At 42.3% G+C, this 27,443-nt stretch overlaps 1 protein-coding gene across 5 annotated transcripts in view; it reads right to left on the bottom strand.

Annotated features, from left to right (window-relative positions):
- Positions 1-14,979: 14,979 nt before the first annotated feature.
- The window catches only part of dlgap2a (discs, large (Drosophila) homolog-associated protein 2a), a 140,961-nt gene continuing 128,497 nt past the window's right edge, over positions 14,980-27,443 (bottom strand). For all 5 annotated transcript variants that reach the window (XM_028970954.1, XM_028970945.1, XM_028970982.1 and 2 more), the window contains 6 exons: positions 26,346-26,737; positions 21,416-21,501; positions 19,914-20,368; positions 18,725-18,816; positions 16,266-16,418; positions 14,980-15,912 (listed from right to left, as the gene is read on the bottom strand). In XM_028970954.1, the coding sequence (XP_028826787.1) occupies positions 15,706-15,912; positions 16,266-16,418; positions 18,725-18,816; positions 19,914-20,368; positions 21,416-21,501; positions 26,346-26,737 (1,385 nt within the window). In that variant the 3' untranslated portion in view covers positions 14,980-15,705. The remainder of the gene's footprint in view (positions 15,913-16,265; positions 16,419-18,724; positions 18,817-19,913; positions 20,369-21,415; positions 21,502-26,345; positions 26,738-27,443) is intronic.

A 27,443-nucleotide genomic window follows, 5' to 3' on the forward strand; every position in this document is an offset into this window, starting at 1 on the left:
TCCCCTCAGCAGGCGTCAACAGAGCCGCCACGTTTGGATGGGGTTCCCGGCTCATTCAATCGCGCTACGTCGACGATGCAAGTCGAGTGCGGTTGTGATAACAAGGGATCGAGGCATAGCATTTCATATACAATATTTTATCACCCTTGTGTGTCACGTGTTTGTCTGTATATATTGCAGTTCATTGTCTATAGTTCATGACACATCTATACAAAATGCCTCTGTATGTGGTCCTGCCCTGTCTAGATGTCTGTGAAGATTCTCAGTCATCCAGGTGAATTTGTCTGAAAGTTGAGTCATGGCAACTGGACTTTCTTTCTTTATGGTACAGATGTTTTGTTCTGCATCCACAGAACTTTGACAATCTGAGGGAAGTTGGCTTGTGACCACAAATGTATCCTCCAGGTTGATTTCACCTCACTCCTGCCTTGAATAGTTTCGTTAAGTGAAACAAAGGCTGTGACCCCACCCTTGCCCTGTCTATGGTTATATAGGTAAGGGGTTGTCCATATTTTATGTTAAATCTAAAAATGTATTGTGTACATCTTATTGTCTAAAGTTCTGTACAATTCCATGCAAATGCTTGTTGCTTTGGTTATAAATGTATGAGTAGTAACGCTACAGGGCTTATCATGAAGATTGCCAGAGACTTTCAGCTAACATTAGCCGTTTTGTGGTATTTTGTATTGTTCTGCATGTAGTAGGGGCATAGTTTATGTTCATTTTGAATGAAAAAATAACTATGCAGATTACATTTCGAACATAAAATTATAATATGTTAACAAAAAAACGCGTCTCTATCAATTTATTCGCAGCTCGGTGGTAAATCTATGACTGACATTTAAAACGAACCAAAACAATAAAAATCTAAAATTTGCCGGATAATGGTACTTAATTCTGTATTCCACCTTGGCCCTGATAGACGTTCATTAATTTTAAAGGAGCGCTGTCCCGACCCAATATGGCGGCCACATTATCGCATTCAACGCGACACATCTAGTGTAAATATCTGTGGAATCTGGGTTTAGTTCTGTGGAATGCGACGTCTACTGTATATATCTATGTATAATCACTAGATGGCGAGATGAATAGAGCTGCCATCTTGGGAGGGCTACTGACCGTCAAAGAGGCGTGGCTGAATGAGTTTGGAAGCCCATCCCAATATGGCGGCGGTATTGACGCATGCTAAGAGACTGAATGCGACACCTAGTGTTTATATCTGCGGGAGCAGTTTAGCGTCTTATTTCCGAGCGCCCTTCTTATTTCCTGCTGCTTCCTCCTCAGCTGCACAGTCAATCAGCCTCTAACCCCTGATGTACCAAACTCCTCCCACCATAATCCACTACAATGTCCCAGTAAAAATGGCTGAACTCTCATTTAATATGAATGTTGCAAAATGTTATGCTCATATGATTCTCAACCCTCAATTTATATAGTATTCTCCTAAGTTAATTTATTTACACTTTAAAAAACCTTGCAATTACTCATTTTTTCCACCTGCACTGAACATGCCATTTTGCCTGCACTGGACATGCCATAAGACAAGTATGTTGTTGCTGTACAAATTTTACAAAGGGCTTTATTGCTAATTTCCTACTGATCATTTCATATAATTAGAGAAGAGAAGAGGTTTTCACAGAAGAGGATATCTGACTAAGCCTCGAAAATGACAAGCATCCAGCAGGTGAAGGTGCCCAACTGCAGGTTGGTTGATGTTGGACCAGTTCCTGCTCACTGGTTGCGGGAAGACAGGAGTTCCAGGCCCACAAAGCCATCCTATTAGGTCACCCACTCACATGTGCAGAAACTGGTGGAAGTGGGGATAATCTAATGTGGTTCCTTCTCTTTCTCTCCTTCTAGGGTAGACATGAAGGAGCGTCTGACCGTAAGTCTCTGTCCTCCGTCTTAGCCCTTGACTTGATACTGAGTATGTTGCATGTTACAGCTGAGAAGAAAGATTTAAAAGCCTCATTCTGTTTGTGTTGTGGTTTCACAGTCCAAACTCTGCCGATGTACTGTCAGTGTTAAGACCAGAGCTCATCTCAGCCCTGCTTTCCCCTCTTTAATTGTGTGGAGAAATAACTTTCATCTACTCTGGCAATGCAACCAACCTAGAGGACATGGCCGATGAGCTGTTAGAAGTAGCAGACATGGTAGCTACTGCTCACACACACATACTATTACCCCCAGCACACACTCTCTCAGCAGGATCTTGGACGCTCTTTTTCTCTCCCATAGTACCTCCTGGATCGATTGAAGTGGATGTGTGAGGATGCTCTATGCAGGAGTCTCTCATTAGAGAATGCTGCTGAGATCCTCATCGTTGGTGACCTCCACTTGCCCCTGGTGCTGAAAGAAGAGGCTATCACCTTCATCAACAGGTGAGTGGTGCTTCCATAGCTGACTTGCTGTGGGTTGTTTCCTAGTTTCAGAAGCTAGATGGTACCCTGCAAGTATGTAATCATTTTTAATCCTTTCTCATCTAGATTGAAGACCCTCTAGAAAGACCATCCTTACCTCATCTCTGCTGGGGCACCACCAACAAAACGGCCACGATATTTAATCTGTTATATATTCGATTTTTGTCCAAGATCTGGAGTTCTTAAGGACATCACCACTATGAGGGAACATGATTTATGTGAACTTGATAGATAGATGCCTTATTGTCACTATACAAGTACAGCGAGATAACCAGCAGAAACACATTTTAAAATATTTACAATTGAAAGTAAGTATTGAGTTAAAGTGCAGGTAAGGTGATTTCACAAGAAAAGTAAAGAGGTGTGATTTTGCACCACAGTTATTGTACATTTGTCCAAAGACACACAGAATGAGGTAGGAAAGTGCACGACGATTTTAAACACTGCATTAAATAATAATAATGACAGAGCAAGTGTGAGTGTGCAAGTCCAGGTTAGCAGCATGTATATGTATACGTGTGTGTGTACTTGTGCAGAAGTTCAGTGAGTCCTGATGTTAATTAGGAGGTGAGTGTGTGCAGATGGCAGCAGTATGTGTGCAGGGTTTGGCTCATCTGCACTGGGTGATGTGGTTCTCCTCCGGAATTGGGAGCTGAGTCCTAATGATGCGCTTGACTGACTTTTTCTGAGGTACAGTTTGAGTACCATGATGTTATGCAGTATGCGGTGACGGACTCTATTGTGCACATATAAAAACTAGTCTGCACTGTCTAAAACCTACTGTCCAGTACCTCCAAACATGGACAGATGCTCTACACTACACTTTGAATTTTTCCAGCTTCTACAACTGTAGGACTTTTTCTCTTCTTGGACAAATCATCACCAACCCTGCACTGACACCATTTGCAGGCTCACTCTACCTGGAAGGGGGTCCCTCTATGTATCTCTCCTTCCCAAGGTTTCTTCCTTTCTTTTTTTCTCTCTCCTAAAGTTTTTTCCTTGTGTGCAGAAGGGTCAAGTGTGGGGGGTGTCAACTGTAGGGTCTGTCAAAGCCCATTGAGACATACTGTATGTGATTGTGGGCTAACATTGCTATAGAAGTTGGTGAGCAGTTTCTGGCATAGTTGAGCCTTCTTCAATGTATTGGCCATCGCTGCTGTATTGATGGTCAATGTAAGATCCTGGCTAATGTGGACATCTAGGAATTTGAAGCTCTGAACTTCCTCCATTGTTCCTCCCCCCATGCTGATGGGTTGGTGATGGTAACCACCAGGACTTCCCTTCCTGAAATCTTGGATTACTTCCTTCTTTTTTTTTTTCAAGGCTCCTGCACTCCAGGTTCCCGACTTCTTCCCTGTAAGCCATCTTGTTGTTAATGGAGATGAGACCAATCACAGTTGTATCATCTGCAAACTTAACAATGATGTTGGAATCATATATGGGTTTGTGAGGAGGGAGTAGAGGAGGGGGCTGAGTATGCATCCCTGTGGCCAATGGTCACCATTGCTGACCAGTATTGTCCAGTCTGTGGTCTGCTGCTGAAAAAGTCCTAGATCTTTTTGTATAGGTGAGTGTCCAGACCGAGGTTGTTGAGTTTCATAGCCAGTTTGAATGTGGGATGGTTTTAAAGGTGGGGTTATAGTCAATGAAGAGCATCCTGTTGGGTCGTTCCTGTTGTGAAAGGGCGGGGTGAAGGGCCAGTGAGATGGCATCTTCACTTGAACTGTCTCTCACTTGCTGAGGTAATTTTACAATTTGCAGTTGTATTATGTCCCCTATGGTAATGAGTCAACAGAGACTCACTCACAGACATGGTGTCTTAATCCATCTTTTTCTCCATGAGGATTTACTGGAACATGTGAAGGTCACCTGTGAGGGTGCAGCCATTTTGTATCCACTGCAGTGGGTGTTTTTTTCACACAACACATTTTTAAAACACCACAATTACATCAAGGTAGGAAGCAAACCACTGCCATGCTGAGCCCCGAATTCCAAGCCTCTTCAGGATTGACAAGAGAGTCTTGTGGTTAACGGTGTCAAATGCATCAGAGAGGTCGAGGAGAATAAGAACTGATGACAGTTTTGCCAATCTGGCTGCATGTAGCTGCTCGGTAACCGCCAAAAGGGCAGTCTCGGTGGAATGAGCTGTTCTGAAGCCAGACTGGTTAGGATCCAGGAGGTTGTTCTGTGATAGTAGTAAATCTATATTTATATTGATTACAATGATCATTTAATTTATATCGAATTAATTCTTAGTTTCATTAGTTATTTAGTTAATAAGCAGCGCCGACCAGAATAGGATGTGTTTCCCTTGTTGAGTCTTGGATCCACTCATGATTTCTTCCTGTTTTTACTCAGTTTCTCCTTGCTACTGTTGCCTTGTGCTTGCTCACTGGGGGTTTTGGGTGCTGCAACTTTATATTTGTATATGTATATAGTTTAAAGCACTTTATTGATTTGATATGTAAATTCTTGTGAATGTTTACACCACAACATAGAATGTTTTTATGTCACAATTAATAATTGTTATAGTTTTGTGTTGTTAATGGTACACTAACTTCCACCACTTAATGATTTGTAATATTTTTAAATGCTTGCACATGGTTTAAATTGTTAGAGGTATTTAACAATTTATGCTGTGTCATGACACAGAAAGATGAGAAAGACCAAGTTTCATCACTTTTATTGGCAAATAGCCAAAATATAGCCACACCACCACCACACAGAAATCAGCTTGGGACACATGGTTAATTGGAAACTGGGCACTCTGGACATGCGCCGGGCCATTCTCACGGATCTCCCCAGCTACGGCTCGTGTCAGGACCCAAGGACCTAGCAGACGATTAGAACTGGTGTGGACCAGGGGAATCTGGCTGTTTAATTAAAACAAAGCATCGCGAAGGCCCGCGTTGGCTGTTGACATGATGTGATTTCAGCCCAGAGCTCTGAATGTCAAAATGAAGGAATACAAGAAAGAGTGGGCAAACGGCGGGAATAAATATGACTCTTAAGGCCGCGTTTGTCCCTTGGGCAAAGAGAAAGAGTTATGGTGAAGGGTCCACCTCCACATGGTTCCCACTAAAATGATCGGATGATGGGCGGATGATGAGGTCTGATGTTACCCATTATTAACAAGATTCTAAATGACTACTGATTTTGACCATAGGGATGGTCTGTTGCCTTATGGTCCAACCAAATGTGATGATGTCCGACCACTGGTATCTCCATAATCTCCCTAACTACCGGCCAAGACCATGGAATCGTGACAGCCAAACCTAGCTGGCAGGGACCTGATGGCTTTGGTAAACTTTACTCACATTGATGATGCTGATGGGCACCTAAAAATAGCCCAGAAAGGACAATACCTACCAACATATCAACAGAACCTAGCCAAATGCCTCGTCAATTAATGATGCGCATGAATGGATGAACGAGATTCCAATTGTCTCTTCCTATTAACCACAGCCAAGGAAATGGGCATGGCAAAATCCCTGTTGAGCTTGACTCTAGTCTGGCACTGTGATCACTGTGTTCGGTGACATGGGAAGTCAAGCCCCCAGCAGGCTTTTGCTTCACCTGTCAAGGGCCCGGGGTACTCCCCCTGGGCGTGACCCACTCCGGGAACATTGGCAGTTGGGGAGATTGACTTGGGCGGTACACCTGTCAAACTGTAACACAGGTGTCCTAAGGCGAGCTCAGGGAGGACGGAAACCTCCTGTGGAGCAGGAGGGCAAAAGCTCTCTTGAACTTGATTTTCAGTATGAATACGGACCATGAAAGTGGGGCCTGATGATCCTTCTACCTTTTTGGGCTTTAAGTAGGAGGTGTTAGAAAAGTTACCACAGGGATAACTGGCTTGTGGCAGCCAAGCGTTCATACCAATGTCGCTTTTTGATCGTTCGATGTCGGCTCTTACTATTGTTGAGAATCAAAAATCATAAAGCGTTGGATTGTACACCCACTAATTGGAAATGTGAGCTGGGTTTAGACTATCGTGAGGCCACTCTGACCATGAACATGACTTTGTCAGAGTGGCCCACATCAACAACTACTGACCAGTGTCTCTTCTCTCATTTCTTTCTTAAGTCCTTGAGCGCTGTGTCTACTTTCAGCTTTCACTTCATCTGAACAACCTTCTGTCTATCCTGAAGAGACTAGGAATTCAGGGGTTTGCTTCCTACCTTGATGAATGCTCTTACCAAATGACCAAATTATCCATGTCTGCTTCATGCAGACTCTCCACTAGCCACTCACCCTCAGGGCTCAGTACTTGGTCCTCTCCTTTTTTCCTCTACACAAGATTACTTGGTGAGATAATTTCCTACTACTACTACTAGTGCATCCTACTACTGCAATGCTGATGACACACACTTAATCTTTTCTTTTCCTCCCTCAGATGCACATGCTTCCTCCAAGATCTCTGCATGTCTAACTCCCATTTCATTGTGATGGCAGACCATCATCGAAAACTCATTCCCACCAAAACTAATATTCCAGCAGATTTTTCACCTCATTAGGATCTTGCTATCTACCTGGACAACTCACAGATCTCTCAACTGCACTCACATAACCAATGTAGATTCTTTTTCAATAAAATGATTTGCCCTTATATGTCATAACTGTGGCAACCCCCAGATACTTGTTCAGTCCCTAGTAATGACTGGATTCAGTCCCTAGTTCATGACTGGATTACTGCATCTCCTAGCAGGTCTAACTCTACCCCCATGCTCCCTCCACTGGCTCCCAGTATCTGCCTGCATCAGATTCAACAAGCCAAACATGAGGTAGCACCATCCTACATCACAGCCTGTATTTTACCTTGCATTGCACCTTGCATTCTCCAACCCTCCAGTACTGCTCACCTGGTCCCTCGTCTGCTGAAGGTACAGGGAAGATACGCCCCTTGAGGTCAAACCTGCACAGAACAGCTCAATGAGTATTTTCAAATGGCATTTTAAGACTTTACTTTTTGGACAATACTTAGACTAACTTGTAACTGTGTAACTGTTAAAAAAATTATTTGTAGTCAATGTCTCCCCTTGTTTATGTGGTTCTCAGTTCAATATCGGAACCCAGATCTCTGATACAGGCACACTTTAAAAAGAAATAAGTCTAACCTGCTAGCCTGAGATGCAGCTGAAAAGGTGTAGATGGGGAAAGAGAGTTTCGCCCAGTCGGAATGGGAGCAGGGTTTGGCGAGTGCCGCCTGTGGAGTTGGTCGAGCCGTGAAGACACTTCTGGGTGGATGTGCTCTTGGACAACTACAGTGAAGGTAGCTTGGAGAGAGGATGGTGCCCCACCACCTGCCCACACTGTCTAGTCAGGAGTTGTGTGCCATCACTGAGGGCAAGCAAGAGTGAGAACGGGGAGACCAGTGAGAGAGGTAGACTGATGGGGCCCAGAAGCAAAAGTGCCCTGCCTGCCAGTACCAGCACTGATGGACCTGTCGCTGAGGAAGCCCACTGCTCCTTGGCCACGCAGCCCCATTGTCCGAGAGCTCCTCAGCAGGTCTGCAGCACCATGTCAGACCACAGTGAGCCTCCACCCTTCTACGTCCCCACTGGTCCTGGCTCCCATGTGCAGCAAATTTGATTGTGGCCACCTAAAGCCTTTATGCTCCCAGACAGGTCTCAAGCCAGTCCACTGCCAACCTCCAAGTGCACAAGGATCCATGGGCTGCCTCCCATCCTTGCGTCCCTATGCCACATCTTGATGGCCACGGGGATGAATCGGCCACTTCCACAGGTCCCCACTCCACCACTCCTGACCATGCTCCCTGAAGTGACCACAGGGAGTTCGGGGCTGGAGAAAGAGGACCCACTTAATTTGTGTCTGTTTGTGCTTGTGTGTTGCCCCTGCCTTTTTTCTTCTCGTCCAGCAGGTGGTGTCCCTGTGGACAACAATGGCCAGGGGCGGAGAAGCAGGGAGGCTGGAGTACTGCTTCGCTGTTCGGGAGGACAGACCGACCGCTGCAACTGGACTCAACACACATCTGTTCCAGACGCAGTGAGGGATGCTGCCCGAGAGTCCTAGCCCATATCTGTTCCTGATGTGCCAAGGGATGCTGTTGGACTGCCCAGGCCCATCTCCATTCCTGAGCCAGTGAGATGCATAGTTGGAGTGCCCAGGCCTGCCTCTGCTCCTGAGCCAGTGAGGGGCGCTGCCGTCACCGTTATCTGTTGTTGCACACACTAAATATTATATACTAAGTTTACACAGTAGAAAACAAAAATGTTTGAGCTGTGGAGCAAAAGGCACTGTACTGATGGTGCAGAACCAGTTCGGGATGAGTTTTACGCTTTCGATGCAGAGGAAATCATGTTCTCTTTCAGGAAATTTACTCAATACAACAGAAGATGTATAGGATAACCACACCTCTGCATGCCCAGCTGAAGACTTCAATCATGCCTATAGGCACTCCTTCACAGTCTCCTAAGCACCCATCTCTGTTCTCAGGGGTGGGTGGGGGGTATTGTGGACACGGACTATGTTCACTCCATATTAAAAGATAATTTTGTGTTTGCTTGTGGTACAAATGGCGTTCCCAGTGGTCCCCAATGCATGTATGAATACTATGTCCTGCCCTTCAGCCTGTCAAGGGCTCCTGCACTTTTATGAAATGCTTGGAAGCAGCGCTGGCCCTGTTTCGTTGCCAGGGCATATTTGGATGATGCGGTGGGGATTTTGCCATTGAAATTGAAAGCAAAGAAGCACACAGAGCTCGCTTTCCCCAGTGCAGAAAATCTGGACCCATGGCGTTTCCCTCTTCACAGAGATCTTCTCTTTTAGGCAGCTTATCACCACTATTCAGAGCTCCAAGACTCCCTCAACCAGTGGTCTCTGTGCTTATAAATGGCGATTTTTTTTTTGGGGTGGGGTGTCAGGCAAGTCTGGATCTACTCCTCTCTTGCATTGATTCTAACATTTCTGCACCCATTGTCCACTATAAAGGTTTATTTGCCAACTATTTCAGCTGGCCATGTTGTTATTGATGGGGTGTTGCCAGGGTCTCACCCCTTGCCATACATTTTCTGAAGGGTCTGTGATGGCTGAGGCCTGTCAGTAGGCCCACTGTTCCTGTTTGGGACCTAACAGTGTATGCTTTGTCTAAGACTCCATTTGAGTCCATGGAGTTGGTGGATCGTAAGGCAGTCTCCTACAAAACTGCATTGCTGCATTGCTGTTCACCCCAGGTGTATGCAGTTTGCGCCTAGTGATACTAAGGCTACATTGCCTTATGTGTGTAAAGTTAAGCCAAAGTAATTCAGATCCTTGGCTTTTGAGCTGCACTCCCTTTCTCTGCCACCTTTCATGATGGGTGTGGAAAGACACCTTCATCTGCAAGCATTGGGGGCAAATGTGCTTCTTACTCAGGCTTTTCGTTCATTTGAGAAGCTGTTTGTCTGCTTCGCGAAGCCAGCACATGGCCAGCCTCTGTCAAAGCAGTAGGTCTTCTCCTTGACCTTTAATAGCAGGGGACTGGTTCCACCAGAGTGGGAAAGGGCACACTCAACCAGAGTCACCAATAGGCCACTTTCTCTGGGAGTGTCACTTTGAGACATTTGCCCAGCTGCAACTTGGGTGTCGCCGCATAATTTGTGCTTTCTTATGGGTTCCACTCAGCAGGGCGTGTGTATATATGTCCAGTATTCTTGTGTTTACGGAAGGAAAGTCAGATTATGCATATAACCACTGTTCCCTGATAAAGGCCCCTCCCCCTGTTGCCCCATCTCCTGCCTATAGGTGTGATTAAAGGTGCCTCAGATGGGCACGCAGAGCCGTGGTTATCCCAATTTTTTGTGTTGTACCTCTTCCTCAGGAAACAGTGGTTATATAACCTGACATTTGTTTTTTTTTAGCTTTGCTGATTTTGTTGTCAGTGGCCGTTGTTCTTCTGTTCGCACTTCTTTGATCCCCAGACTTTTCCATGGGCTTTACTGATCTGATCAAAAGTAAATACAAACTTCACATGAAAATAGTGTGTGAGAGCTATCAATAGAATGGTACGCAGACAAATACATACTCAACAAATAAATAGAAAAAAGCACATATTACTTTTCTTCCAAAATTTAATTGCAGAACTATTTACAACGTGATCCCAGCAATAAGTTAACAAAAACCAATAGGCCAAATTATGAGAATAAATTAAATATATCAAGAGCCAACTAAATATTTACACAATATTGTGTGAGGAGCAGCATGGAATAAAGTAACCCAAATAAAAGACAAAGCAAATAAATATGTACAATAAATAGATAATAGATTTGAATCAACAAATAACATTCAATAATGTAATACAAAAAAGCAATGAAGCAACAAATCATACATTCAGTTTCATTATCTTGCATGCCATCATATAACAGCTTATCAAAACCTGAACAAAGATTTAAATCAACCAAACTATGAGGAAGAGCATAAAAGAGTTGTGTTAAAATTAAACATTATATATTTATTTATTTGTCTATATTTATATTTCTGTACAAATAATGAATATTTGGTATTATATTCATCCTTTATATTTTTATATATATATGTATATATAATAACTGAAAATATTTTTTAGCTAAACACCTACATCTTTTTTATCTAACCTTTTAAAAAGTAATTTCACATTCCAAGATCCAAGAAGGTGTTGTAATTATATCCAGACAACTGATGATTTCGCCACAAAATGTTAAACAAATAGTGTGATTATCGCTCCTTGGTTTTATAAGGTAGACCGAGTGTAAGAGCAAAACATAATACAAAAGCAAATATTAAGGAATTCCCGAAATATGATGGGTGGCCAATCAATGATCTTATTCAAACCATGTCCATATTCTTTGCTAATAATGGGGTTACCTGGACAACTCCAAAGCAGCAAAGGTGCTGTCTTCAGATATCACCAATGTGCTCAACCTGAAATCTCTGACCAACAGCCTTCCATCAGAAGCAGTAAGACATGAGTTTTAATTTTTTCTTTTATTCAACAAAATGTAATGTAAGCATCAAAATATGCAATGGCACTGATAATTTTAATCTGTGTATGACACAGTGGTCTGATTTATTTGTTATTGAGTGAGATTTAGTCCTTGATTTTAATCCATGTTAACTTGTCTTTTTACCTTAACCCCATTAGACCAAGATTTTTTTCTTGTCGAAATTGTCAACGGTCGGGCTAGATAGATAGTCAATTCGTAATTGCTGTGACTTTTGTTCCTTTGTATAAATAATAATGTAACCTGTTTACACACTTTAGGTCAGGCAGGCGATAGGAAATAGTTTGGCACATATGCACAATTTGGCCACAATTTGTTTTTGTTTTTTGTTTTTTTGCATATAAGAATATAGATTTCATAGAAATTCATAGATCCAAATCAGATCAAATCATCTAGCCTCGAGCTTGGGTGTATCTAAACGTTCACATCCTTTCCATTAACAGTCAGCCTGAAAACAACCTGTTCTCACATGCTCAACATTTTGCACCGTGCAAATATATCAATCAACTTACCACAAGCTAACAAAGATGAACGACTCCAGTGAATCTTCACTCACACTGGCTAGCACTGGCATTGATGACACTGATTGCTCTTTTGGACACTTCCAATAATGGATAATAGTCCCAAGATTAGTGGATCCCTGTGTAAGCCACCAGTAACAATGTCTCCACTACTCCTCATAGAAAGGGCCATTATTTCCAAACTCTAATCAAGAGTAAAGCAACAATCTAGCAGCTATAAGGCTGGGTGATATGCCTAAAAATATTTGACAGAAACACCATGTGGGTTATGTTCATTGTCAATATTTTATATATATCATGCAGCTCTAATCTGCATAATTTCCCAGTGAACAGAACAAAGCCAGTTCTGTTGTACAGTATGTTCAGTAGACAATAAATATATTTTTATATGGTAAAGATTATAATGTTTACCTATATTAGCCATACTATTATTAAGAGTACAAGAAGCAAAATCAATAACTGTTTGTTGATATTATTGTAACTCAGTATGCAGAGTACGAAATTCTACCAGTAAACACCTATTTGTGAAATATAAGGCACCTGAAGCATTGTTCCATCATTGCTATAATATGAAAGCCACAAGCTGGAAAGAAAAACCACACATGCACACACTCACACTGATTGTCTAATTTAGTGAACAAAATCTCTGCTATTCTAACTCTAATATAATTGGCCTTTCATGTGACTGCGCCATCCTTTGTGAATCTAAAAGGTGACTTCAGGTGATTACAGATATCCTCATGACAGTGTGTTTCTATGTGGGAGAGAAAATACAAAATTCACGTCCATAGTAGATTTGTGGTTTACGTCACATTTTCTTTCAATTTCTCCAGCAGAGGGCACAATGCAACTGTTTTACCAACCAAAGTGATTGATTTTATCTGATGAACGTGCACAGGTTGGTACCGTAAATATATATTAAAAATGATCAATATGGCAATACTGACCTTTCATTTGGACAACTAAATACTAACATAATAAGGCAAAATGTTTTTTTTATTTAAATTGGTGACATAAGAAACATATAGAAATATTCATACATAAATATTCAAAAATCTGTTATGTAGCTTGAACAAAAATCAATTCAACTAGCTGAACTTGCTAATGGAAAGCTCTCCCTGGATCGGAGTTGAAACTTAAAAAAAAAAAAAAAGCCCTTCCTTCATTTCAGAGAGGTTTCTATGGTGAGGTATTTACAACAGGACCTTTAATGTCTGTAAGTAAAAGAAAGCAATTAAAGTTTTTGATTTTAAATAATCCCGCAATAAAATGGCCCTATAGCTGCATGCTATACTTCTCACAAGTTCATCAGATAGCAGAACAAAACACCTAACCATGTGGCACAATTTACAACGAAGCACCACAGGATCTGCTGGTCACACCCGACTCCAGTTCTAAAGATATAAAAAGTATAGGAGGAAAAAAACACTATGGCCAAGTCTTTATGTGTCTGTGCTGAGAGAAAAAATGTCTATATGGCACAGACTTAACGTGACCGGGAGCTGGCCCCATGCACCATCGTAATCTGAGACACATCTCTGAATTTGGTGTAGAGGAGGCAGGGCCCGAGCCAAGAGGTCACTAGCTGTGGAGAGAGCCATGGGGTGAGTGGGGTCAACCACTGTAACCCTGTAACCCACTGTTCTCCAGATAGAGAGAGAGAGAGACCGAGAGACAGAGAAAGAAAGCCCTTTCTGAAGCAGTCAGCACAACTACTTCCCATCTCACTCACTGCAGAATTTACTGAGACATGCAGGGTAGCGTCAACTCCTGTAGGAGGATTCAGACAGAAACTGAGGAGGTTTTCTGAGAAGCAGCACCATTGTTCTGGCAAATTGGGATAACATCGCATCCCTGCTCCACTCACCCACCATCTCGACTCCAGTGGTTAGATCGGCCTGTTCAGGAAATCTGCTACAGTTCATACCGAAACTGTAAAAAGGAAAACTTTAATAATTCAATTTATTTCAATAATTGAATGAAAAATAATCAATGGTCATCAACTGCCAGTGCAAACTCCAGTCTCACCCCTTCACTTTTAGCAGGTCTCCCCAGAAATTAGCCCATAAATATGAAAGCGCCTTTTATGCACTACTGCATATATTATAGGTAAAAACAGTGAGTCCATGAGGGCTGTGAGAACAATCTGTTGCATAAATCATGTAAAGCTAGCAGAGGACTTAAGAGTCGGATAGTTCTGAATTATCTGATCTCCGCGTTCTAGTCGGCCCACGGGCAACAAATTGGCAATCATCTGTACGTGACAAGGTATGATTTCCAGTTAGCTTTCACTTACGTTTGCTCGCTATATGCAAAATGGGGCTCAGAGGACGGAGGAATCATTTCAACCAAGTTGCATTTGTCAAGGGAAAACACAGTCACAATCCTTGTGGATTATTACACTTCCACGGATCGCGGAGCATTCATCAGATGTACTGGGCATTGGGTTTAGGGACCAAGACACAGACATCTGAGAACTGAAAGAGGCAGCCCTTCTACATGTCCGGTTGTGCATCAACATCGATAAAGAAGTCGAACATGGTCATCGGAGCGAGCGGCGAGAAGAAACGATGGAAACAGACCACAGTGCAAATTTCTCCTGACAGCAGTTGACCAGTGCCAAGTTATCTAAAGTTTGTTTGAGCGGTTTTGTCTTTTTTTTAGTTTTTTTTTGAGGCAAGTGTTCTGAGTGACATTCAGAGGCAGGAAAGTAATCAAAATCAGACACGGCTTGCAGTTGAATTGCAACGTTATCGTTGTGAACGTCAGTACGTACATTTCCCTTGGAAATACAAACAAGAGTATAATTAGAAGAGAATGTGCAAAACTGCATTTTTCTACACATTTTTGATTTTATGATCTAAGCAAAACCATCCAACGACCCCCTTTTTCTAAAGAAAGATGAACCGCTGTGATGGAATGGAAAAGGAGAACGTGGCAACTTTGCGTTACCTGCTTCAAGCACGGTAGATTAAATCGTTCGGTGTGTTGTATCACAGCGATATGTACTGCATGGTACCGTGGGGGGGGGGGTGGGTTGCCATGAGCCAACCAGCTGCCGAGGCGCCAGCTGCTGGAGTTGGGCTGGGTTTATAGAAGGTTGCCAAGGTTTTTTTTTTTTTTTTTATTTCTCAGGAGGGATGACTGGCCCCTACAACCTAAAGCTATGGAACAACATGCACCATTGAGGTATTTTAAGCATTGTCACTTTCAAACGTTCCTATTTTCTTTCGGTTAGTGCCTACCAAAGCAGTTTTTTATGAACAGACACAAAATGTAAAACTACAGGCCTAATCTCTTAACCTTGGCAAATGGAGTCATAAGGTAGATTTTCTTCAGGGAAACTGCCCAAAAAAAATAAAAATAAAAACACGGTTGCTGGTGGGATTCAAAGCTGCACTTTGTAATTGCACTTTGCAAAATGCTCACAAACACAGATGTACCTGTGCAGGTTAAAGAAGAAAGCTTTCGAAGAAGCTTTCAGCAAATTTAACCAAAAATGTATTTTATTTTATTTTATTTTTAACCCTGCAGGGATTATTGCAATTTACCCCCCAAGGAAAATAAGAGAAACTCTCTCTCTTGTGGTATATACTGCACTCACTCTTCCAGCTGAAGTTGGAACGCACTGAATGAAACTACTGGGCAGGGTCGGTGCTGAGTGATGATGGAACTCTGAAATAAAGACATGAGGTGTGAGCATATTGGAACAGAGTTTGAAGAGAATGCTGTGGATGGATGAGCGTGTGGAGATGCCTCCTTCCCCTCTTCCCTGCTCTCCCACCCTCAGAGTCGTGTCTGCGCTTCGGGGATGTAGATCTCAATGCTGTCTGCTCGTTCCGAAGTGGAGTTCTGTCGGAAGGAGGCAGCACGTTTGGCTGCCATGAGCCGGCGCCGGGCCTCCTGGCGCTGGCGGTCGGGAAGATCTAGAGATTTCTCCCGCATTATACCACTCTTTGTCCTCAGGATCTTCTTTGGTACAGGAGGCGGCAACTTCAGGAAAGAAAGATGAAACGTGATAATGCAGCAGTCCAAAGAGCAAACATTCACAAATGAGAGTCAATATCCTTGCCTGTGCGTGTTTTTTATGTCCAAATGTATGTCCAAATCTGCATCTTTGAATGCACTGTTGACCCCAGTAGCTAATGCACTACATCCTGTCAACTGAGTGAATGTCATGGAAACACACCATCCTGGTTTGTTTTCTTAACACTCTGGACTGACACATCTATTCTGTTCATCAGTCGCAGTTTTTTTTTATATGGGACAACTGGAGACCCTCACAAGAAGGAATTCACCAAGGGTGCCATTCAGGCTGCTCATTATTAAAATGTTTAAGCACATACCTTCTTTTCTGGACTTTCTACAAGTCTCCAGCCGTTGTTCTTTATCCGCTGAAGCTCATCAAACTTGGAGGTGACGTCATCGATAGAAAGCTGCAGGAGATCCCAGAATCCAGCCAGGTCCTGAGAGGTGGGTCTGGGCATGGCACTGGGGTCCTAAAATCCAGGGTTAACGCACAGTTTCACAATGACTGTGGTGTGGTCTTCAAACATGGATTATAATGTTTTAAGAAAGGTCTCTTCATAATAATTTTTTTTTGCTACTTGTATGGCGCTACTTGTTGATATCACATTTTTTTCTTTTTTTAACCAGACTTGTTGTTTACTCGCATTAGCTGTAATGCCTGTTCTTGAAACTGTTCCAGTAAAACTAACAATCTGTCAATAGGCCAAGCATACTGCAGTTTGTGAAATGCCTGCAGCCAAACAGAATGCACTATTTACTGAAAATTTATATTTTCTGAGTTTCTTACCAGATATACCACAGGTAAAGTAAACAAAAAGTTTTACAAAATCATCACTAATCAATCAGGAGATTTGAAATAAAAAAACATCTTACAAGACATCTGTCCAGTAACTTCACATCTCAAAGACCATGAGTTAGAATCCTGGACCATTTGTGAGAAGAGTTTGTTTTCTCCCCACGTTGGCAGAAGTTTTCTCCATGTTCTATGGTTTCCTCATGCAATGCGCTTTCCTCACGCATGTAGACTATTTGAATTTGCGACTTTAAATTGTCCCTAGGTACGGAAAAATAAGTGGTTGATGTGTGTGTGCCCCAGCCTGGGTGTGTCCCCGCTGTGTGCCTTGTGTCCTAGAATGGGTTGAGTGGTTAAGGAAAGTGAGTGATAGACTGAATTTTAATGCTTCTTTTAGATCAAATTGGTCTACGTCAACAACAAGACATATTAAATTAGTGTGGAGGTGGGGTTCTATTAATAATTCTGTCTATTCAAGCTTGCAAGGAAATGGATAATTCATGAAAAATAATGGTTTCAGAATGCACGATGCATTACAGCTTGCTTGCTTGCTGATGCAAGCCTAACAATGAAAACATGTAGGATGGGCTCTTGAGCATCAGAACTGGTCCATGGAGCAATGGAAGAAGGTTGCCCAGTACAATGAATCACATACAACAATTTGTAGGCAAGTTGGTGTGGTTAGTGATAATTGTCAAAGAATTTGACAATTAGTGTTAGTGTCAAAGAATTGAACCTCCCAGTCCAATAAGTGGGATGTGCTTTAAAATCTATAACTCCATAAATGATCTGCTACTTTCATCTTGGTTCCAGACACAACAGGTATTATCACAGATTTTGTGGAATCAACATCTCATGGGTCTAGAGACTGTAGACCTTGCTGACATCCTAAAGGATTCTGGGAGATCTGAGTCTGTGCACTTTAATCCTTCAAACACTGAGAAAGAAGAAAGCTCCCCACCTTTTACTGAAAAACATTTAATGATGACAGCTGGAACAAAAAGTTGGGCAAAAAAACATTTGGCAGCCACCGATTGTGCAAGTAAAAAAATGAGAGAGGTCTGTAAATTTCATCATAGGTTCAAGTGTGAGCAACAGAATGTAAATCCCGGCAATCACACTGAATTATATTATTATATTATATTAGACCTCTCTCATTTTAAGTGGGACAACTTGCACAATCAGTGGCCGCCAAATACATTTTTTTGCCCAACTCTAATTAGGAAACTTTTAAGTTTAACTTATGAGAACCTCTCTCATATTTGCCAACTTCACTTTTTGAAAACAACATCCATGATGAGGAAGTGTTTGTAGCTATTTAATATGTTCTTTGTAAAGGGAAAGGACTTGGAAGCTTTGAAACTCTACATCTTATGTAACACCTCAAATGAAAGACATTTACATGGCAAAAATATAACCAGAAAACTATATTTAAGCATTTTCACATCCCAGGCACATGTAGGTCCAATTCAACAATCCATTTTCATTGCCTTTGGCAAAAAAGTATAGCCAATTTTTCATAAAACCTGAAGAGTCTAAGTGCTGTTTTGGTACAATTGCTAAAAAGACAAAAGATTTATACAGACTAATTGTATGAGTCATAAAGACATCCAAACAGACTGTTGTGGAGCATCCTGAAGCCTATTGATGTTACCAACTTAAAGATGTCTAGTAAATAAAAGTAAATACTGGAAGCTCAAAGTTACGACTTGCTTTGAAAAAAAATGCCTGAAGTTCCAAAGACAAGGCAGCCATTGAAATATTCAGGATTCCGTTCAGATGCGGTGCATCTCGGCTGCAGAAGAGTGCACATCAAAACGCTGCACTTTCCATACAGTCATTTCCCATTGGAGAGAGCAAATGATTTCTCTATTTAAAAGGGAACCCATTCCAAAAACACAAAACACATACGACATGCACACTGACACGAGGAGAGACAAGACAGAGGTGGCACCAAATATGAAAATGAGGCCCATCACTTACCAGGTTTTGCTGACACAGCCAGTAAAACTGCTGGAATTTCTGAGACATGAGGAGCTGAGCGCTGCCCACTGCACTCCGGATTTTCCCTAGGACTTAACAGAGTGCCCCCGTCAGCATAGTGCCCTCATTTAATACACTCATACACTGGTGAGAGGTGGTAAGAAATGTTATTGGTACACGACCAGACATACAGTGAGACAAGCATTGTGATACTGCAGAAATTCTGTTCTCTCCAAAAAGTGAAATAAAAATTAACAAATAGCTACAATGTTCTTAACACTAGGTTCTATTGCATTACAAACATGTGTATTGTCTTCCTTGTTGTTCCTTGTCTAAAAAATTACAACTGGCTAACTTTTGGTTTCTGTGTAATAAGAAAATGGAGCACATTGTAGTGTGTGGCGTAAAAGCTACTGAAAAGTGACAGAATGTTGACTAAAAAGTTGTCAACTTCCAGGCAGCGCAGGATGGCTGTGCGCCGGCTTCACTTTAAATCAAGCAAGGGCACCTGCCAAACGCTGTAAACATAATTGTGCATTAATAATTAATGTTTTATAATGTCTTAATCATTTATTTATTGCCGATGCTGCCTAGCGCTAAAACATCTGAAGTCACATATTCATTCATCACAGACCAGTGACTGTAACTGGACATCAGAGGAGGGATAAAAAAAATGTCCCTCTAACCCATGGACAACTTTGAACAATGCATATTGCATATTTATAGCCCTTTTCCAAAGGTAGTTGAAAATTGTAGCCACCATGGAACCAGGCTGTCTTCCTGCTGGACGCTCTGGAACGAAGAATGTGTCGGCATTGCTCAATGCACAGTGTAATAAGATGGTGGGTTGCATCAACAAATGACATGCCCACTGATGTTTCATGGTTCATGCAGGAAAAAGTATTTTTTGTTCCCGTCGGTTACTAACTTTTCATGGTACTGGTCTGGTGAATGCTGTGAATGGTTATAAACTCGGTTCACGGTAGGTGGAAAGGGGGTATCAGTCATCGGCCATGGGTGGGCATTACTGCTTCACCTTCTGTCTCTACTGTGAACGCCATTTCTTATTTACTGACAGAAAGTGGAGGAAAAACATGTTTTCACTACTTCCCTACTTTCAAGCGAATACTGAACCAGAACAGGTCAACCTGCCCTCTCTGTTAGAACAACCAGGTTTGCCAATACTCACTGTCCTCGGAGAGGTCATTCTCCTCCGCCTCTCCTTCCATCTCTTTGCACCACCCCTCCATCCTTTTGGTCTCTGTGTGGAGCAGCTGCATGAACCAGCTTCCGTCGCGCCTGCAGGAGGGCGACACGCGTCCAGTCTCCACCACTGAGGCAATGGAGGACACTGTTGTAGGTGACACAGCTGTCTCCCTCTGCGGGGGCTCCAGCCAGGGCTCGGGGCTGCGCTGGGGGCTGGGGGGCTCGGTGGGGGTGCGGTAGTCCTCGCGGTAGCTGAAGAGGCCTTGCGTGCGGACGGTACGCACCGCTCCATACTGGGTCGGGGTGCTGGGCTCCGAGTGCCGATGGAAGCCCCCTCCAAACTGCAGGCCCTTGTCCTCCGTTGCTGGGAAGCCTTCCAGCTCCAAATCAGCCTGCACTGCAGCAGTAACGCTGTTGGAGCGCTTAAACCGGCCCTGTCTGAAGCACATACACACACACAAAATATACATATACGCTTTCAATCACACACACAGTGAGAATAGCAGCACCCAGAAATGTGTTTTAACAACAATTTGTCATGTGACAAAAATAGCATTTATTTGAGATGTGCTGTGAAACCTCCAAATGAAAAAAATAATCAACTCGTACCTCAGATGCAGGTGATAAGATCATTTTCAACCTTGCACTCAATGTTGCCATATTACATAAAATTGAATTCAACATTTAGAAGACAAAAAAAAAAAAAACGCTTGTCCAGAATAGTTATTAGTCCATTCCCTATTCAACTGTTAGCAATTTATAATGATGTGTGGGTAGTTAGCGCAGTACCAAGATACAGAAGATATGTAACTGTATATGCAGACATACAGTCATTTTGAGAATGACACGAATACTGATTTTCACAAAGTTTCAGTGTTTTTAGATCTTATTGTCAGTTGCTGTCAATCAACTTCTGGGCCAAATCCTGACTGATGGCAACCCATTCCTTCATAATCAGTGCTTGGAGTTTGTCAGAATTTGTGGGTTTTGTTTGTCCACCCACCTCTAACTCAATCAGCATGACAGAATGATCTCTAGCCTCGTGCTTGTCAACACTCTTATCTGTGTCCTTTTTAGTTCATTTTCATGGCACAGAGATACTTTGCAATTCATACGCTCACTTTTCCTAATTTTATTTTTCCTAATATATATATTTTAAGGCAAATTGCCTTAAAAAAGGAAGCAGCAAACTTTGTGAAAACCAGTATTTGTGTCATTCACTTCTGACCTAAAATGGAAAATCATGATGGCATGATATTTGTGTCAATATGCACACTCATCAAATCATTCCTGCCAGGCCCAGTTCTGTCCCCGCGCAACACGCCACCCATAACCCCTTTAATTTTCAGCATCCTGAGTACAGAGTAAATTCCTACAGCTTCGGTCCTGTTCACACTGAAACAACATGTGACAGAGAAAACGTGCCAGACAGAGTTCTGAGCCGAGTTTCATATAACACTAATGAGGGAGAAAATGGAGACCTACCGTTTCTCGTCCTCGACCTGAATCCCCACAGAGTGGTATTCCCGCAGGCCTTTGCTTTCTGACTCTGAATCAGTTGCTGCTTCCACCTAGATTGACCAAAACACAAACACACAAACAGAGGACATGTCACACTTCCACCTTTCCCAAATTGTGCAAAGTTATAGGCTCGGGGAATCAGAGGAGACAACTGAAAAATAACACTTTCATCTACACAACCAGTTCCGATTAAGAAGATTTGAAGGATAAAAAACGAAATCTGGCCGAACCCCAATCTGCCTATAACACTGGAAAAGGATGTTATCAGAAAGCATGTTTTTGGATAAAAATTTGAATTACAGCCATCCTTTTGGTCGATTGGAGTCAATAAACAGAGCCTCTAATGAGGCCACAGTTTGTGCTTGAACGCGTGGTGTAGTGGCTTCGCCTGCGATCGCACAGAGGGCATCATGATGGCTTGTTATTGCGCGTTGTTTTGACTGATGCTCTGTCCTGAGAGCTGCTGATCCTGAACAAATGGCCGCCGATGACGAGCCGGTTTATGGGCCTGATCTACACATGCCATGCTTCAGAGAGTTTACGAGCTCTTTCTAACTATCCATTTATAGAGCTGTATAATACAATATATGTGTGTGTGTAATATAGTGCAAGACATATTTCCAATACATGCATCACAATTAATATCTACTCAACATCAATAATAACAATAATAATAAGTATTATTGATTAATTTATATAATTTTTTATGAATAATTTAAAAATCTGATCTGAAACCACATCAAATAATCTAGTTAAAATATGAATATGAACAGAATATGAATATTTAAATGTTCTCTTTAGCAAATACAGATAAATTTGATCATGTGCCTATTATACTACAATATTCAGTGGCCCTTCTGATACATTTAAAAAGGAGCGGCACAGCAGGTGTGATACAGAGTGACGTCTGTCATATTCTCTTTGTCATATTCCTCTCCCTGTCTCCTACAGAAAGGAAGAGGGCAACTGAGGACAGCGGCACAGAAACTTAACAATGCACGTTATGCTTAGCCTGGTGATTTTATTCCTGATTAGACTCCACTCAGAATGAGCAGCCTGTCAGCAGATAGCGGATGAAGAAAGTGCTCAGATGCCACGCATACACAGGAGCTCAACTCAAGCCCACTTTCCATTTTCTTTTATAGGTAGAAAATGTCATTTTGTCCTTTTTTCCCCTGACAAGTGTCTATATCAGAAGCTATCTGATTCATGTTAATTCATGCATATACTTTATATACTGCTCACTCAATTTTGCTGCAGTTTGTCAATTATGCATCATGTAGGTATTATATATGAGTAAATGTTCATTGTGTGATTCTGAACTCTCTTTCGCTACCACTACACACACAAAATAAATGTATACACATACAAGCCAATTAAATAAACAGAGGCGGTGCAGATTTTGAATGCGTAGGCATCAGCATTTCCCTCGCCTCTCTGGGAATCAACACCGTTTCTCATCTGTTACACCAAATCGCAGATGTGCTGCTCTCAGCCGTCTCTGGTCAGGTGCCTGTTGGAACGTACGACTGGCTCATTCTTCAGGAGCAAGGTGATGGTTCTGGTGTACTTCTCACAGCTAAAGAAACACATTTTATCCACTTGAGTTGGGTCTCCATGGTTGAAACACAATTATGACAACCTTTGTAATGGTCAACAGGTATGGGCTAATGTCCTGTAGTGAACAGAGGGAAAAGAGCACAGCGAATTCAAATTATACCATTTATAAAGTAAAGACATCTCAACCTTCTGTGGGTTAAGCTGAGGAGACACTAAGGCCATTTTCAGACAGCACATCTCAGGCTCCCCTAATGATAGCAGTGCTACCATACACTCACACAGTGAAAGGTCAAACTGTCAATCAATGAGAATAAACAACCAGACAGTGATTCCTGATTGCGCTTCAGCCTCAAACTGATTGCAGACGGAAAGGTGCTCAATGACTGGTGGCTGACCATCAGGGCATAATGGGGGAGGGGGCTGTTGAATGACAAATATTTTTGGAATGTAACATTCTTCAAGGGCAGAATTATGGATTTAGAAATAACTAAAAAAAATATTGCATATTACCATGCAAACTCAAAGAGGTACTTGTTTTAATATTTTACACTATAATTTAATGAACATATATACATTTGTATACTAGTATACTGGTAAGGGCTTAAAATATCGTACAATTATATGAAATAATTAATTAATGTAACTATTATTTCATTTTCAGTAGTATTTATTAACAGTAATTATTCTGTTCAATTCTATTTGAGAAAAAGAATTATTATACTTAGAAAACAGCTTTTCCCATTTGACAGGACAACATGTGATTTATAAAATGTTTTATATAAGCATGTCAGGATGCCAGTGACCTATGATGCTAACAGCTATGTCCGCTATTGTGATAAACAATGCAATAAAAGCACAAGCTTTGTACAGGTAGAAAATAATCTACAATAAATCTGAACGGGGGAATGGTGCAATGTCCAATATCTTATCATCTGGCCTTTTTAATCCCTCCTTTCCAGCAGGTTTGTCCTTTGTAGAGGTGCTCTGGTCCCTCTCAGATGATCAGGCAGTGATGGTGGGTGATGGATGTAGTAATTCTTATCTCAAGATTGTAAATGTGTTGCCCACAAAAAGTGCAAAAGAAAAAACCTTGTGATGTCTGGTAAGCAATAGAGGACAAATTAGAAGCTAGGTATGGACATTTTATCAACCAAATAAATTGGTAATGGGTCTAGGTGACCCCGTCATTTTTGGTTAGTTTTTCATAACCTATTACCTGTACTACAGAGTCGTTGCTTATCTCAACTGCACGTGTCTTTATTTCTTAATTGCCTCCATTTCTTTTTCGCTTCCTCTCGTCTCCTCTCTCTTTGATCCAGTGCTCCACCATTTCTCTACCTCTCCTTTTTGGCTCTGTGGGACTGATAATGAGTGAGTTGAATGGGAGGCGGCATCCCAGCACCGATTTCTGCAGCCGGGCCCGGCTGCTCTGTATGCAGGCGCAGCCTCGCGCGACTCAGCCACTTCACACCCCCATCCATCATCCAGCAGCGCTGCCTGATCAGCTGAGAGGGTCCAGAGCACTTCCACAAATAAACCTTCCACAGGTAGTGGAACAAACAACGCACACAGGAAGGGGGATTAGAAAAGGGAGAGATGACAAGATATTGGATAATGCACAGTGCTCCTCTTCAGATTTCCAGTAGATCTGATTGTATTACATACACAATAAAAGAAAGCAATAACTGTGAGCGTCTTAAGTTACCGGCATCTTGACACATAAAACACGTTTAAAACAAAACCAAATAATAAATCCGCCTGTGGTATTATCAGCACAGACCGGCAAATCTAGATGTTTCAACCAAAAAAAATATATATCAAACCAAATATGTAGCATAATGCCAAAAACCAATAAATAACATTGAGAAACCTGTCTGTTTGAAGAACTCAATGGAAACCAAATGGGCAGTAGTGTCATCAAACGGTTCAAAAATGTAGACATCATACTGTGAATGTAAACAACTACTATCATTTCTCAATAGTTCTAGTCAGATTGTTTGTGGAGTCAAATAGTGGAGTCAGAATTTGGTGGGACATATATTTAAATATGATTATGAACATTTCAGGAGTAGCCCATTCAACAGTCCAGCTGGCATCCATTTAACAATGATCCCGTTAAGATATGATAGCATACGCTCAACAACTGTGGCTTTATGAACCCCTGCTGTGGATAACAGAGCAGCAGCAGATGCACGGCAGCCCCGGTGTGGCCAACGAGAGGCTCTGTGATCCGACACCCGTGTCCCATCAGCCACTGTCCCTTCATTCAGAAGCTGGCAGACACCCTCACACAGCAGCTTCACACAGTGCTCACACAGAGGAAACAGCCAGAAAAAGAAGGGGTGAATAAGGACAGTGTGGGCTGGACGAAGGAAATTGGGGAGTAGGGGATAGCAGACCAGGCCAAGAGAGGGAAAGAGACAGCGATAATGCCACTAAACGGGCAAGAGAGGGAAGGGGGGAGAGAAAGAGGCTTGCACAAGCATGAGTTGAATCCTAATTAATGGAATGCAGTAAGATGACTCATTGGCTGCTATTTTTAGAAAGCACGGCAACTTGCGGACTGTCCTGAGTGGCTGGGTAGACACAGACAGAAAGGATCTGTACATAGCCCCCATTCTAAATCCAGAAGAGTTAAGGTTTTTGTGCCACTATTTTGAAAGTGGCAATTAGAAGTGCTGCAGCGCTAGTGAAACTTGATTACGCAGCAACAAAAAAGGGTAGTTGGTTACAGATAACTTCAAAACCTCTTGTCATTTATGTTATTTATGCATATCCTGAGGACACCTTGGTCTTTACAGTAGCAAACAATCCACAAGTTTAGCACACACTGCTGCACCTAGTGCCACTGTTAAATAATGCCTTGGTCTTAAATATAAGACCAAAACTCACTCAACCAAAGTAACCACATACATTCAAAATCTGTCAAGATCAAAGCAACACATTCTTAAATGTAGTAATCCTTGGTTGGAATATTAATTATCACATTACACTTCCACACATTATGTTCTCAGTCCTTGCGACACAATTCCAACCTTCTCTGCTTTTCACCAGCCATATGCATCTTCAGATAAATGGCACCTTATTGTCACCTTTGGCGGTTCGGGATTTGAACCTGGAACCTTTGGATTCCTTTCCCGCTAGGGTAATCTATGTTATTTATGTTACCCCGCTTTTCCAAAATTAGTTCATGGCTATATGTGAATGTGGTTCAGCTCAGTGTCAGCCATTGAACTGAACTGTACAGCCGTAAGCATTTTGGCACCCCAACACACACACACACACACACACACACACACACACACACACACACATAGTTGAGAAGCTGACGTACCTGGATGCCTATGGAGGAGCGCGGTGTTTTGAGATACTCCTCAGCTTTGGACACCAACACAGCCTTGTCGCAGGTCATCACTGAGCTGTGGCTGTCGGTGGATGGGTGCCGTTTGCCCGCCATCACGGCCGCTGCTTCCATGGCAATGGTGACCGCTTTGGTGCTGTCCAGGCTGTCTGTGGAATTGTACAGGGCCCTGCCCAGGCTCAGCCCCAGACCATCTGGGGCCCATAGGCCTCCCCGGGAGATTCTCCCCTCATGGTAGGCATCCTGGGTGGACTCTGTGCTGCTCTGGGCTGTCACCGAGATCAGCGGCTTGGAGGTGGTGCGGGGAGGGACAGGCGGCGGCGTCCGCTTGGCATAGCTGGGTGTGCTGGGCGTGTATGTGACTGCTGGCAGAAGAAAAACCAAAGGAGGCATTTTAAGTACACCAACCAAAGCTAAGATGCAAAATTATCCCGGCATGTGAATTAAGGATGGAGCGTCTGGGAGAGACTGGGAGGCTCATGACATCTGGAGAGCGATGGAGACAAGGCAGATGAGAGACGAAGTAGAGCTGGCATGTAATACAGATGGCCCCAGTGAGAAGAATGATGAAGAGCACTGACAGTTATCTCCTTATTCCCAACGTTTGATGAGAAGAGAATTAGGAGTGAAAGTCTTCCTTTCAATTGCAAATTACAATACTCTTAATCCACAAAGATGGACCCACACACAGAATGGTTTTCTCTGCTTTATTTTTTTCTCTTGGAGGAAGTAAGACTGGAAAATGTTATCAACCGAAGCTCACGCCTCCTTCATCCTAATTCCATCTGCTTATTAGCGAGGGTGACAGCTTTGGTCTCACATTCATTTCCACAGACTAAGTGGAGAAAGTGAATGGTGTTAAAGGCCAGATTCTTCAAAATGCTCCCCAAAGGGGGAGGACACTTTTAATATTCAGCAATTATGCACCTCGGACACTCTCCTTTCTTTGGCCATGCAATGAGTTCTGTGAAATCTTAATTTAATAGCAAATTTGATTGAAGCAATTAAGTTGACGTTGCAGATAGCATAAGAAGGGAGGATTTTATTAACATAAGAATGACTTCTCACATC

Source organism: Denticeps clupeoides, chromosome 1 (genome assembly GCF_900700375.1).
Source record: "Denticeps clupeoides chromosome 1, fDenClu1.1, whole genome shotgun sequence".
In the NCBI taxonomy this organism is placed as follows: domain Eukaryota; kingdom Metazoa; phylum Chordata; class Actinopteri; order Clupeiformes; family Denticipitidae; genus Denticeps; species Denticeps clupeoides.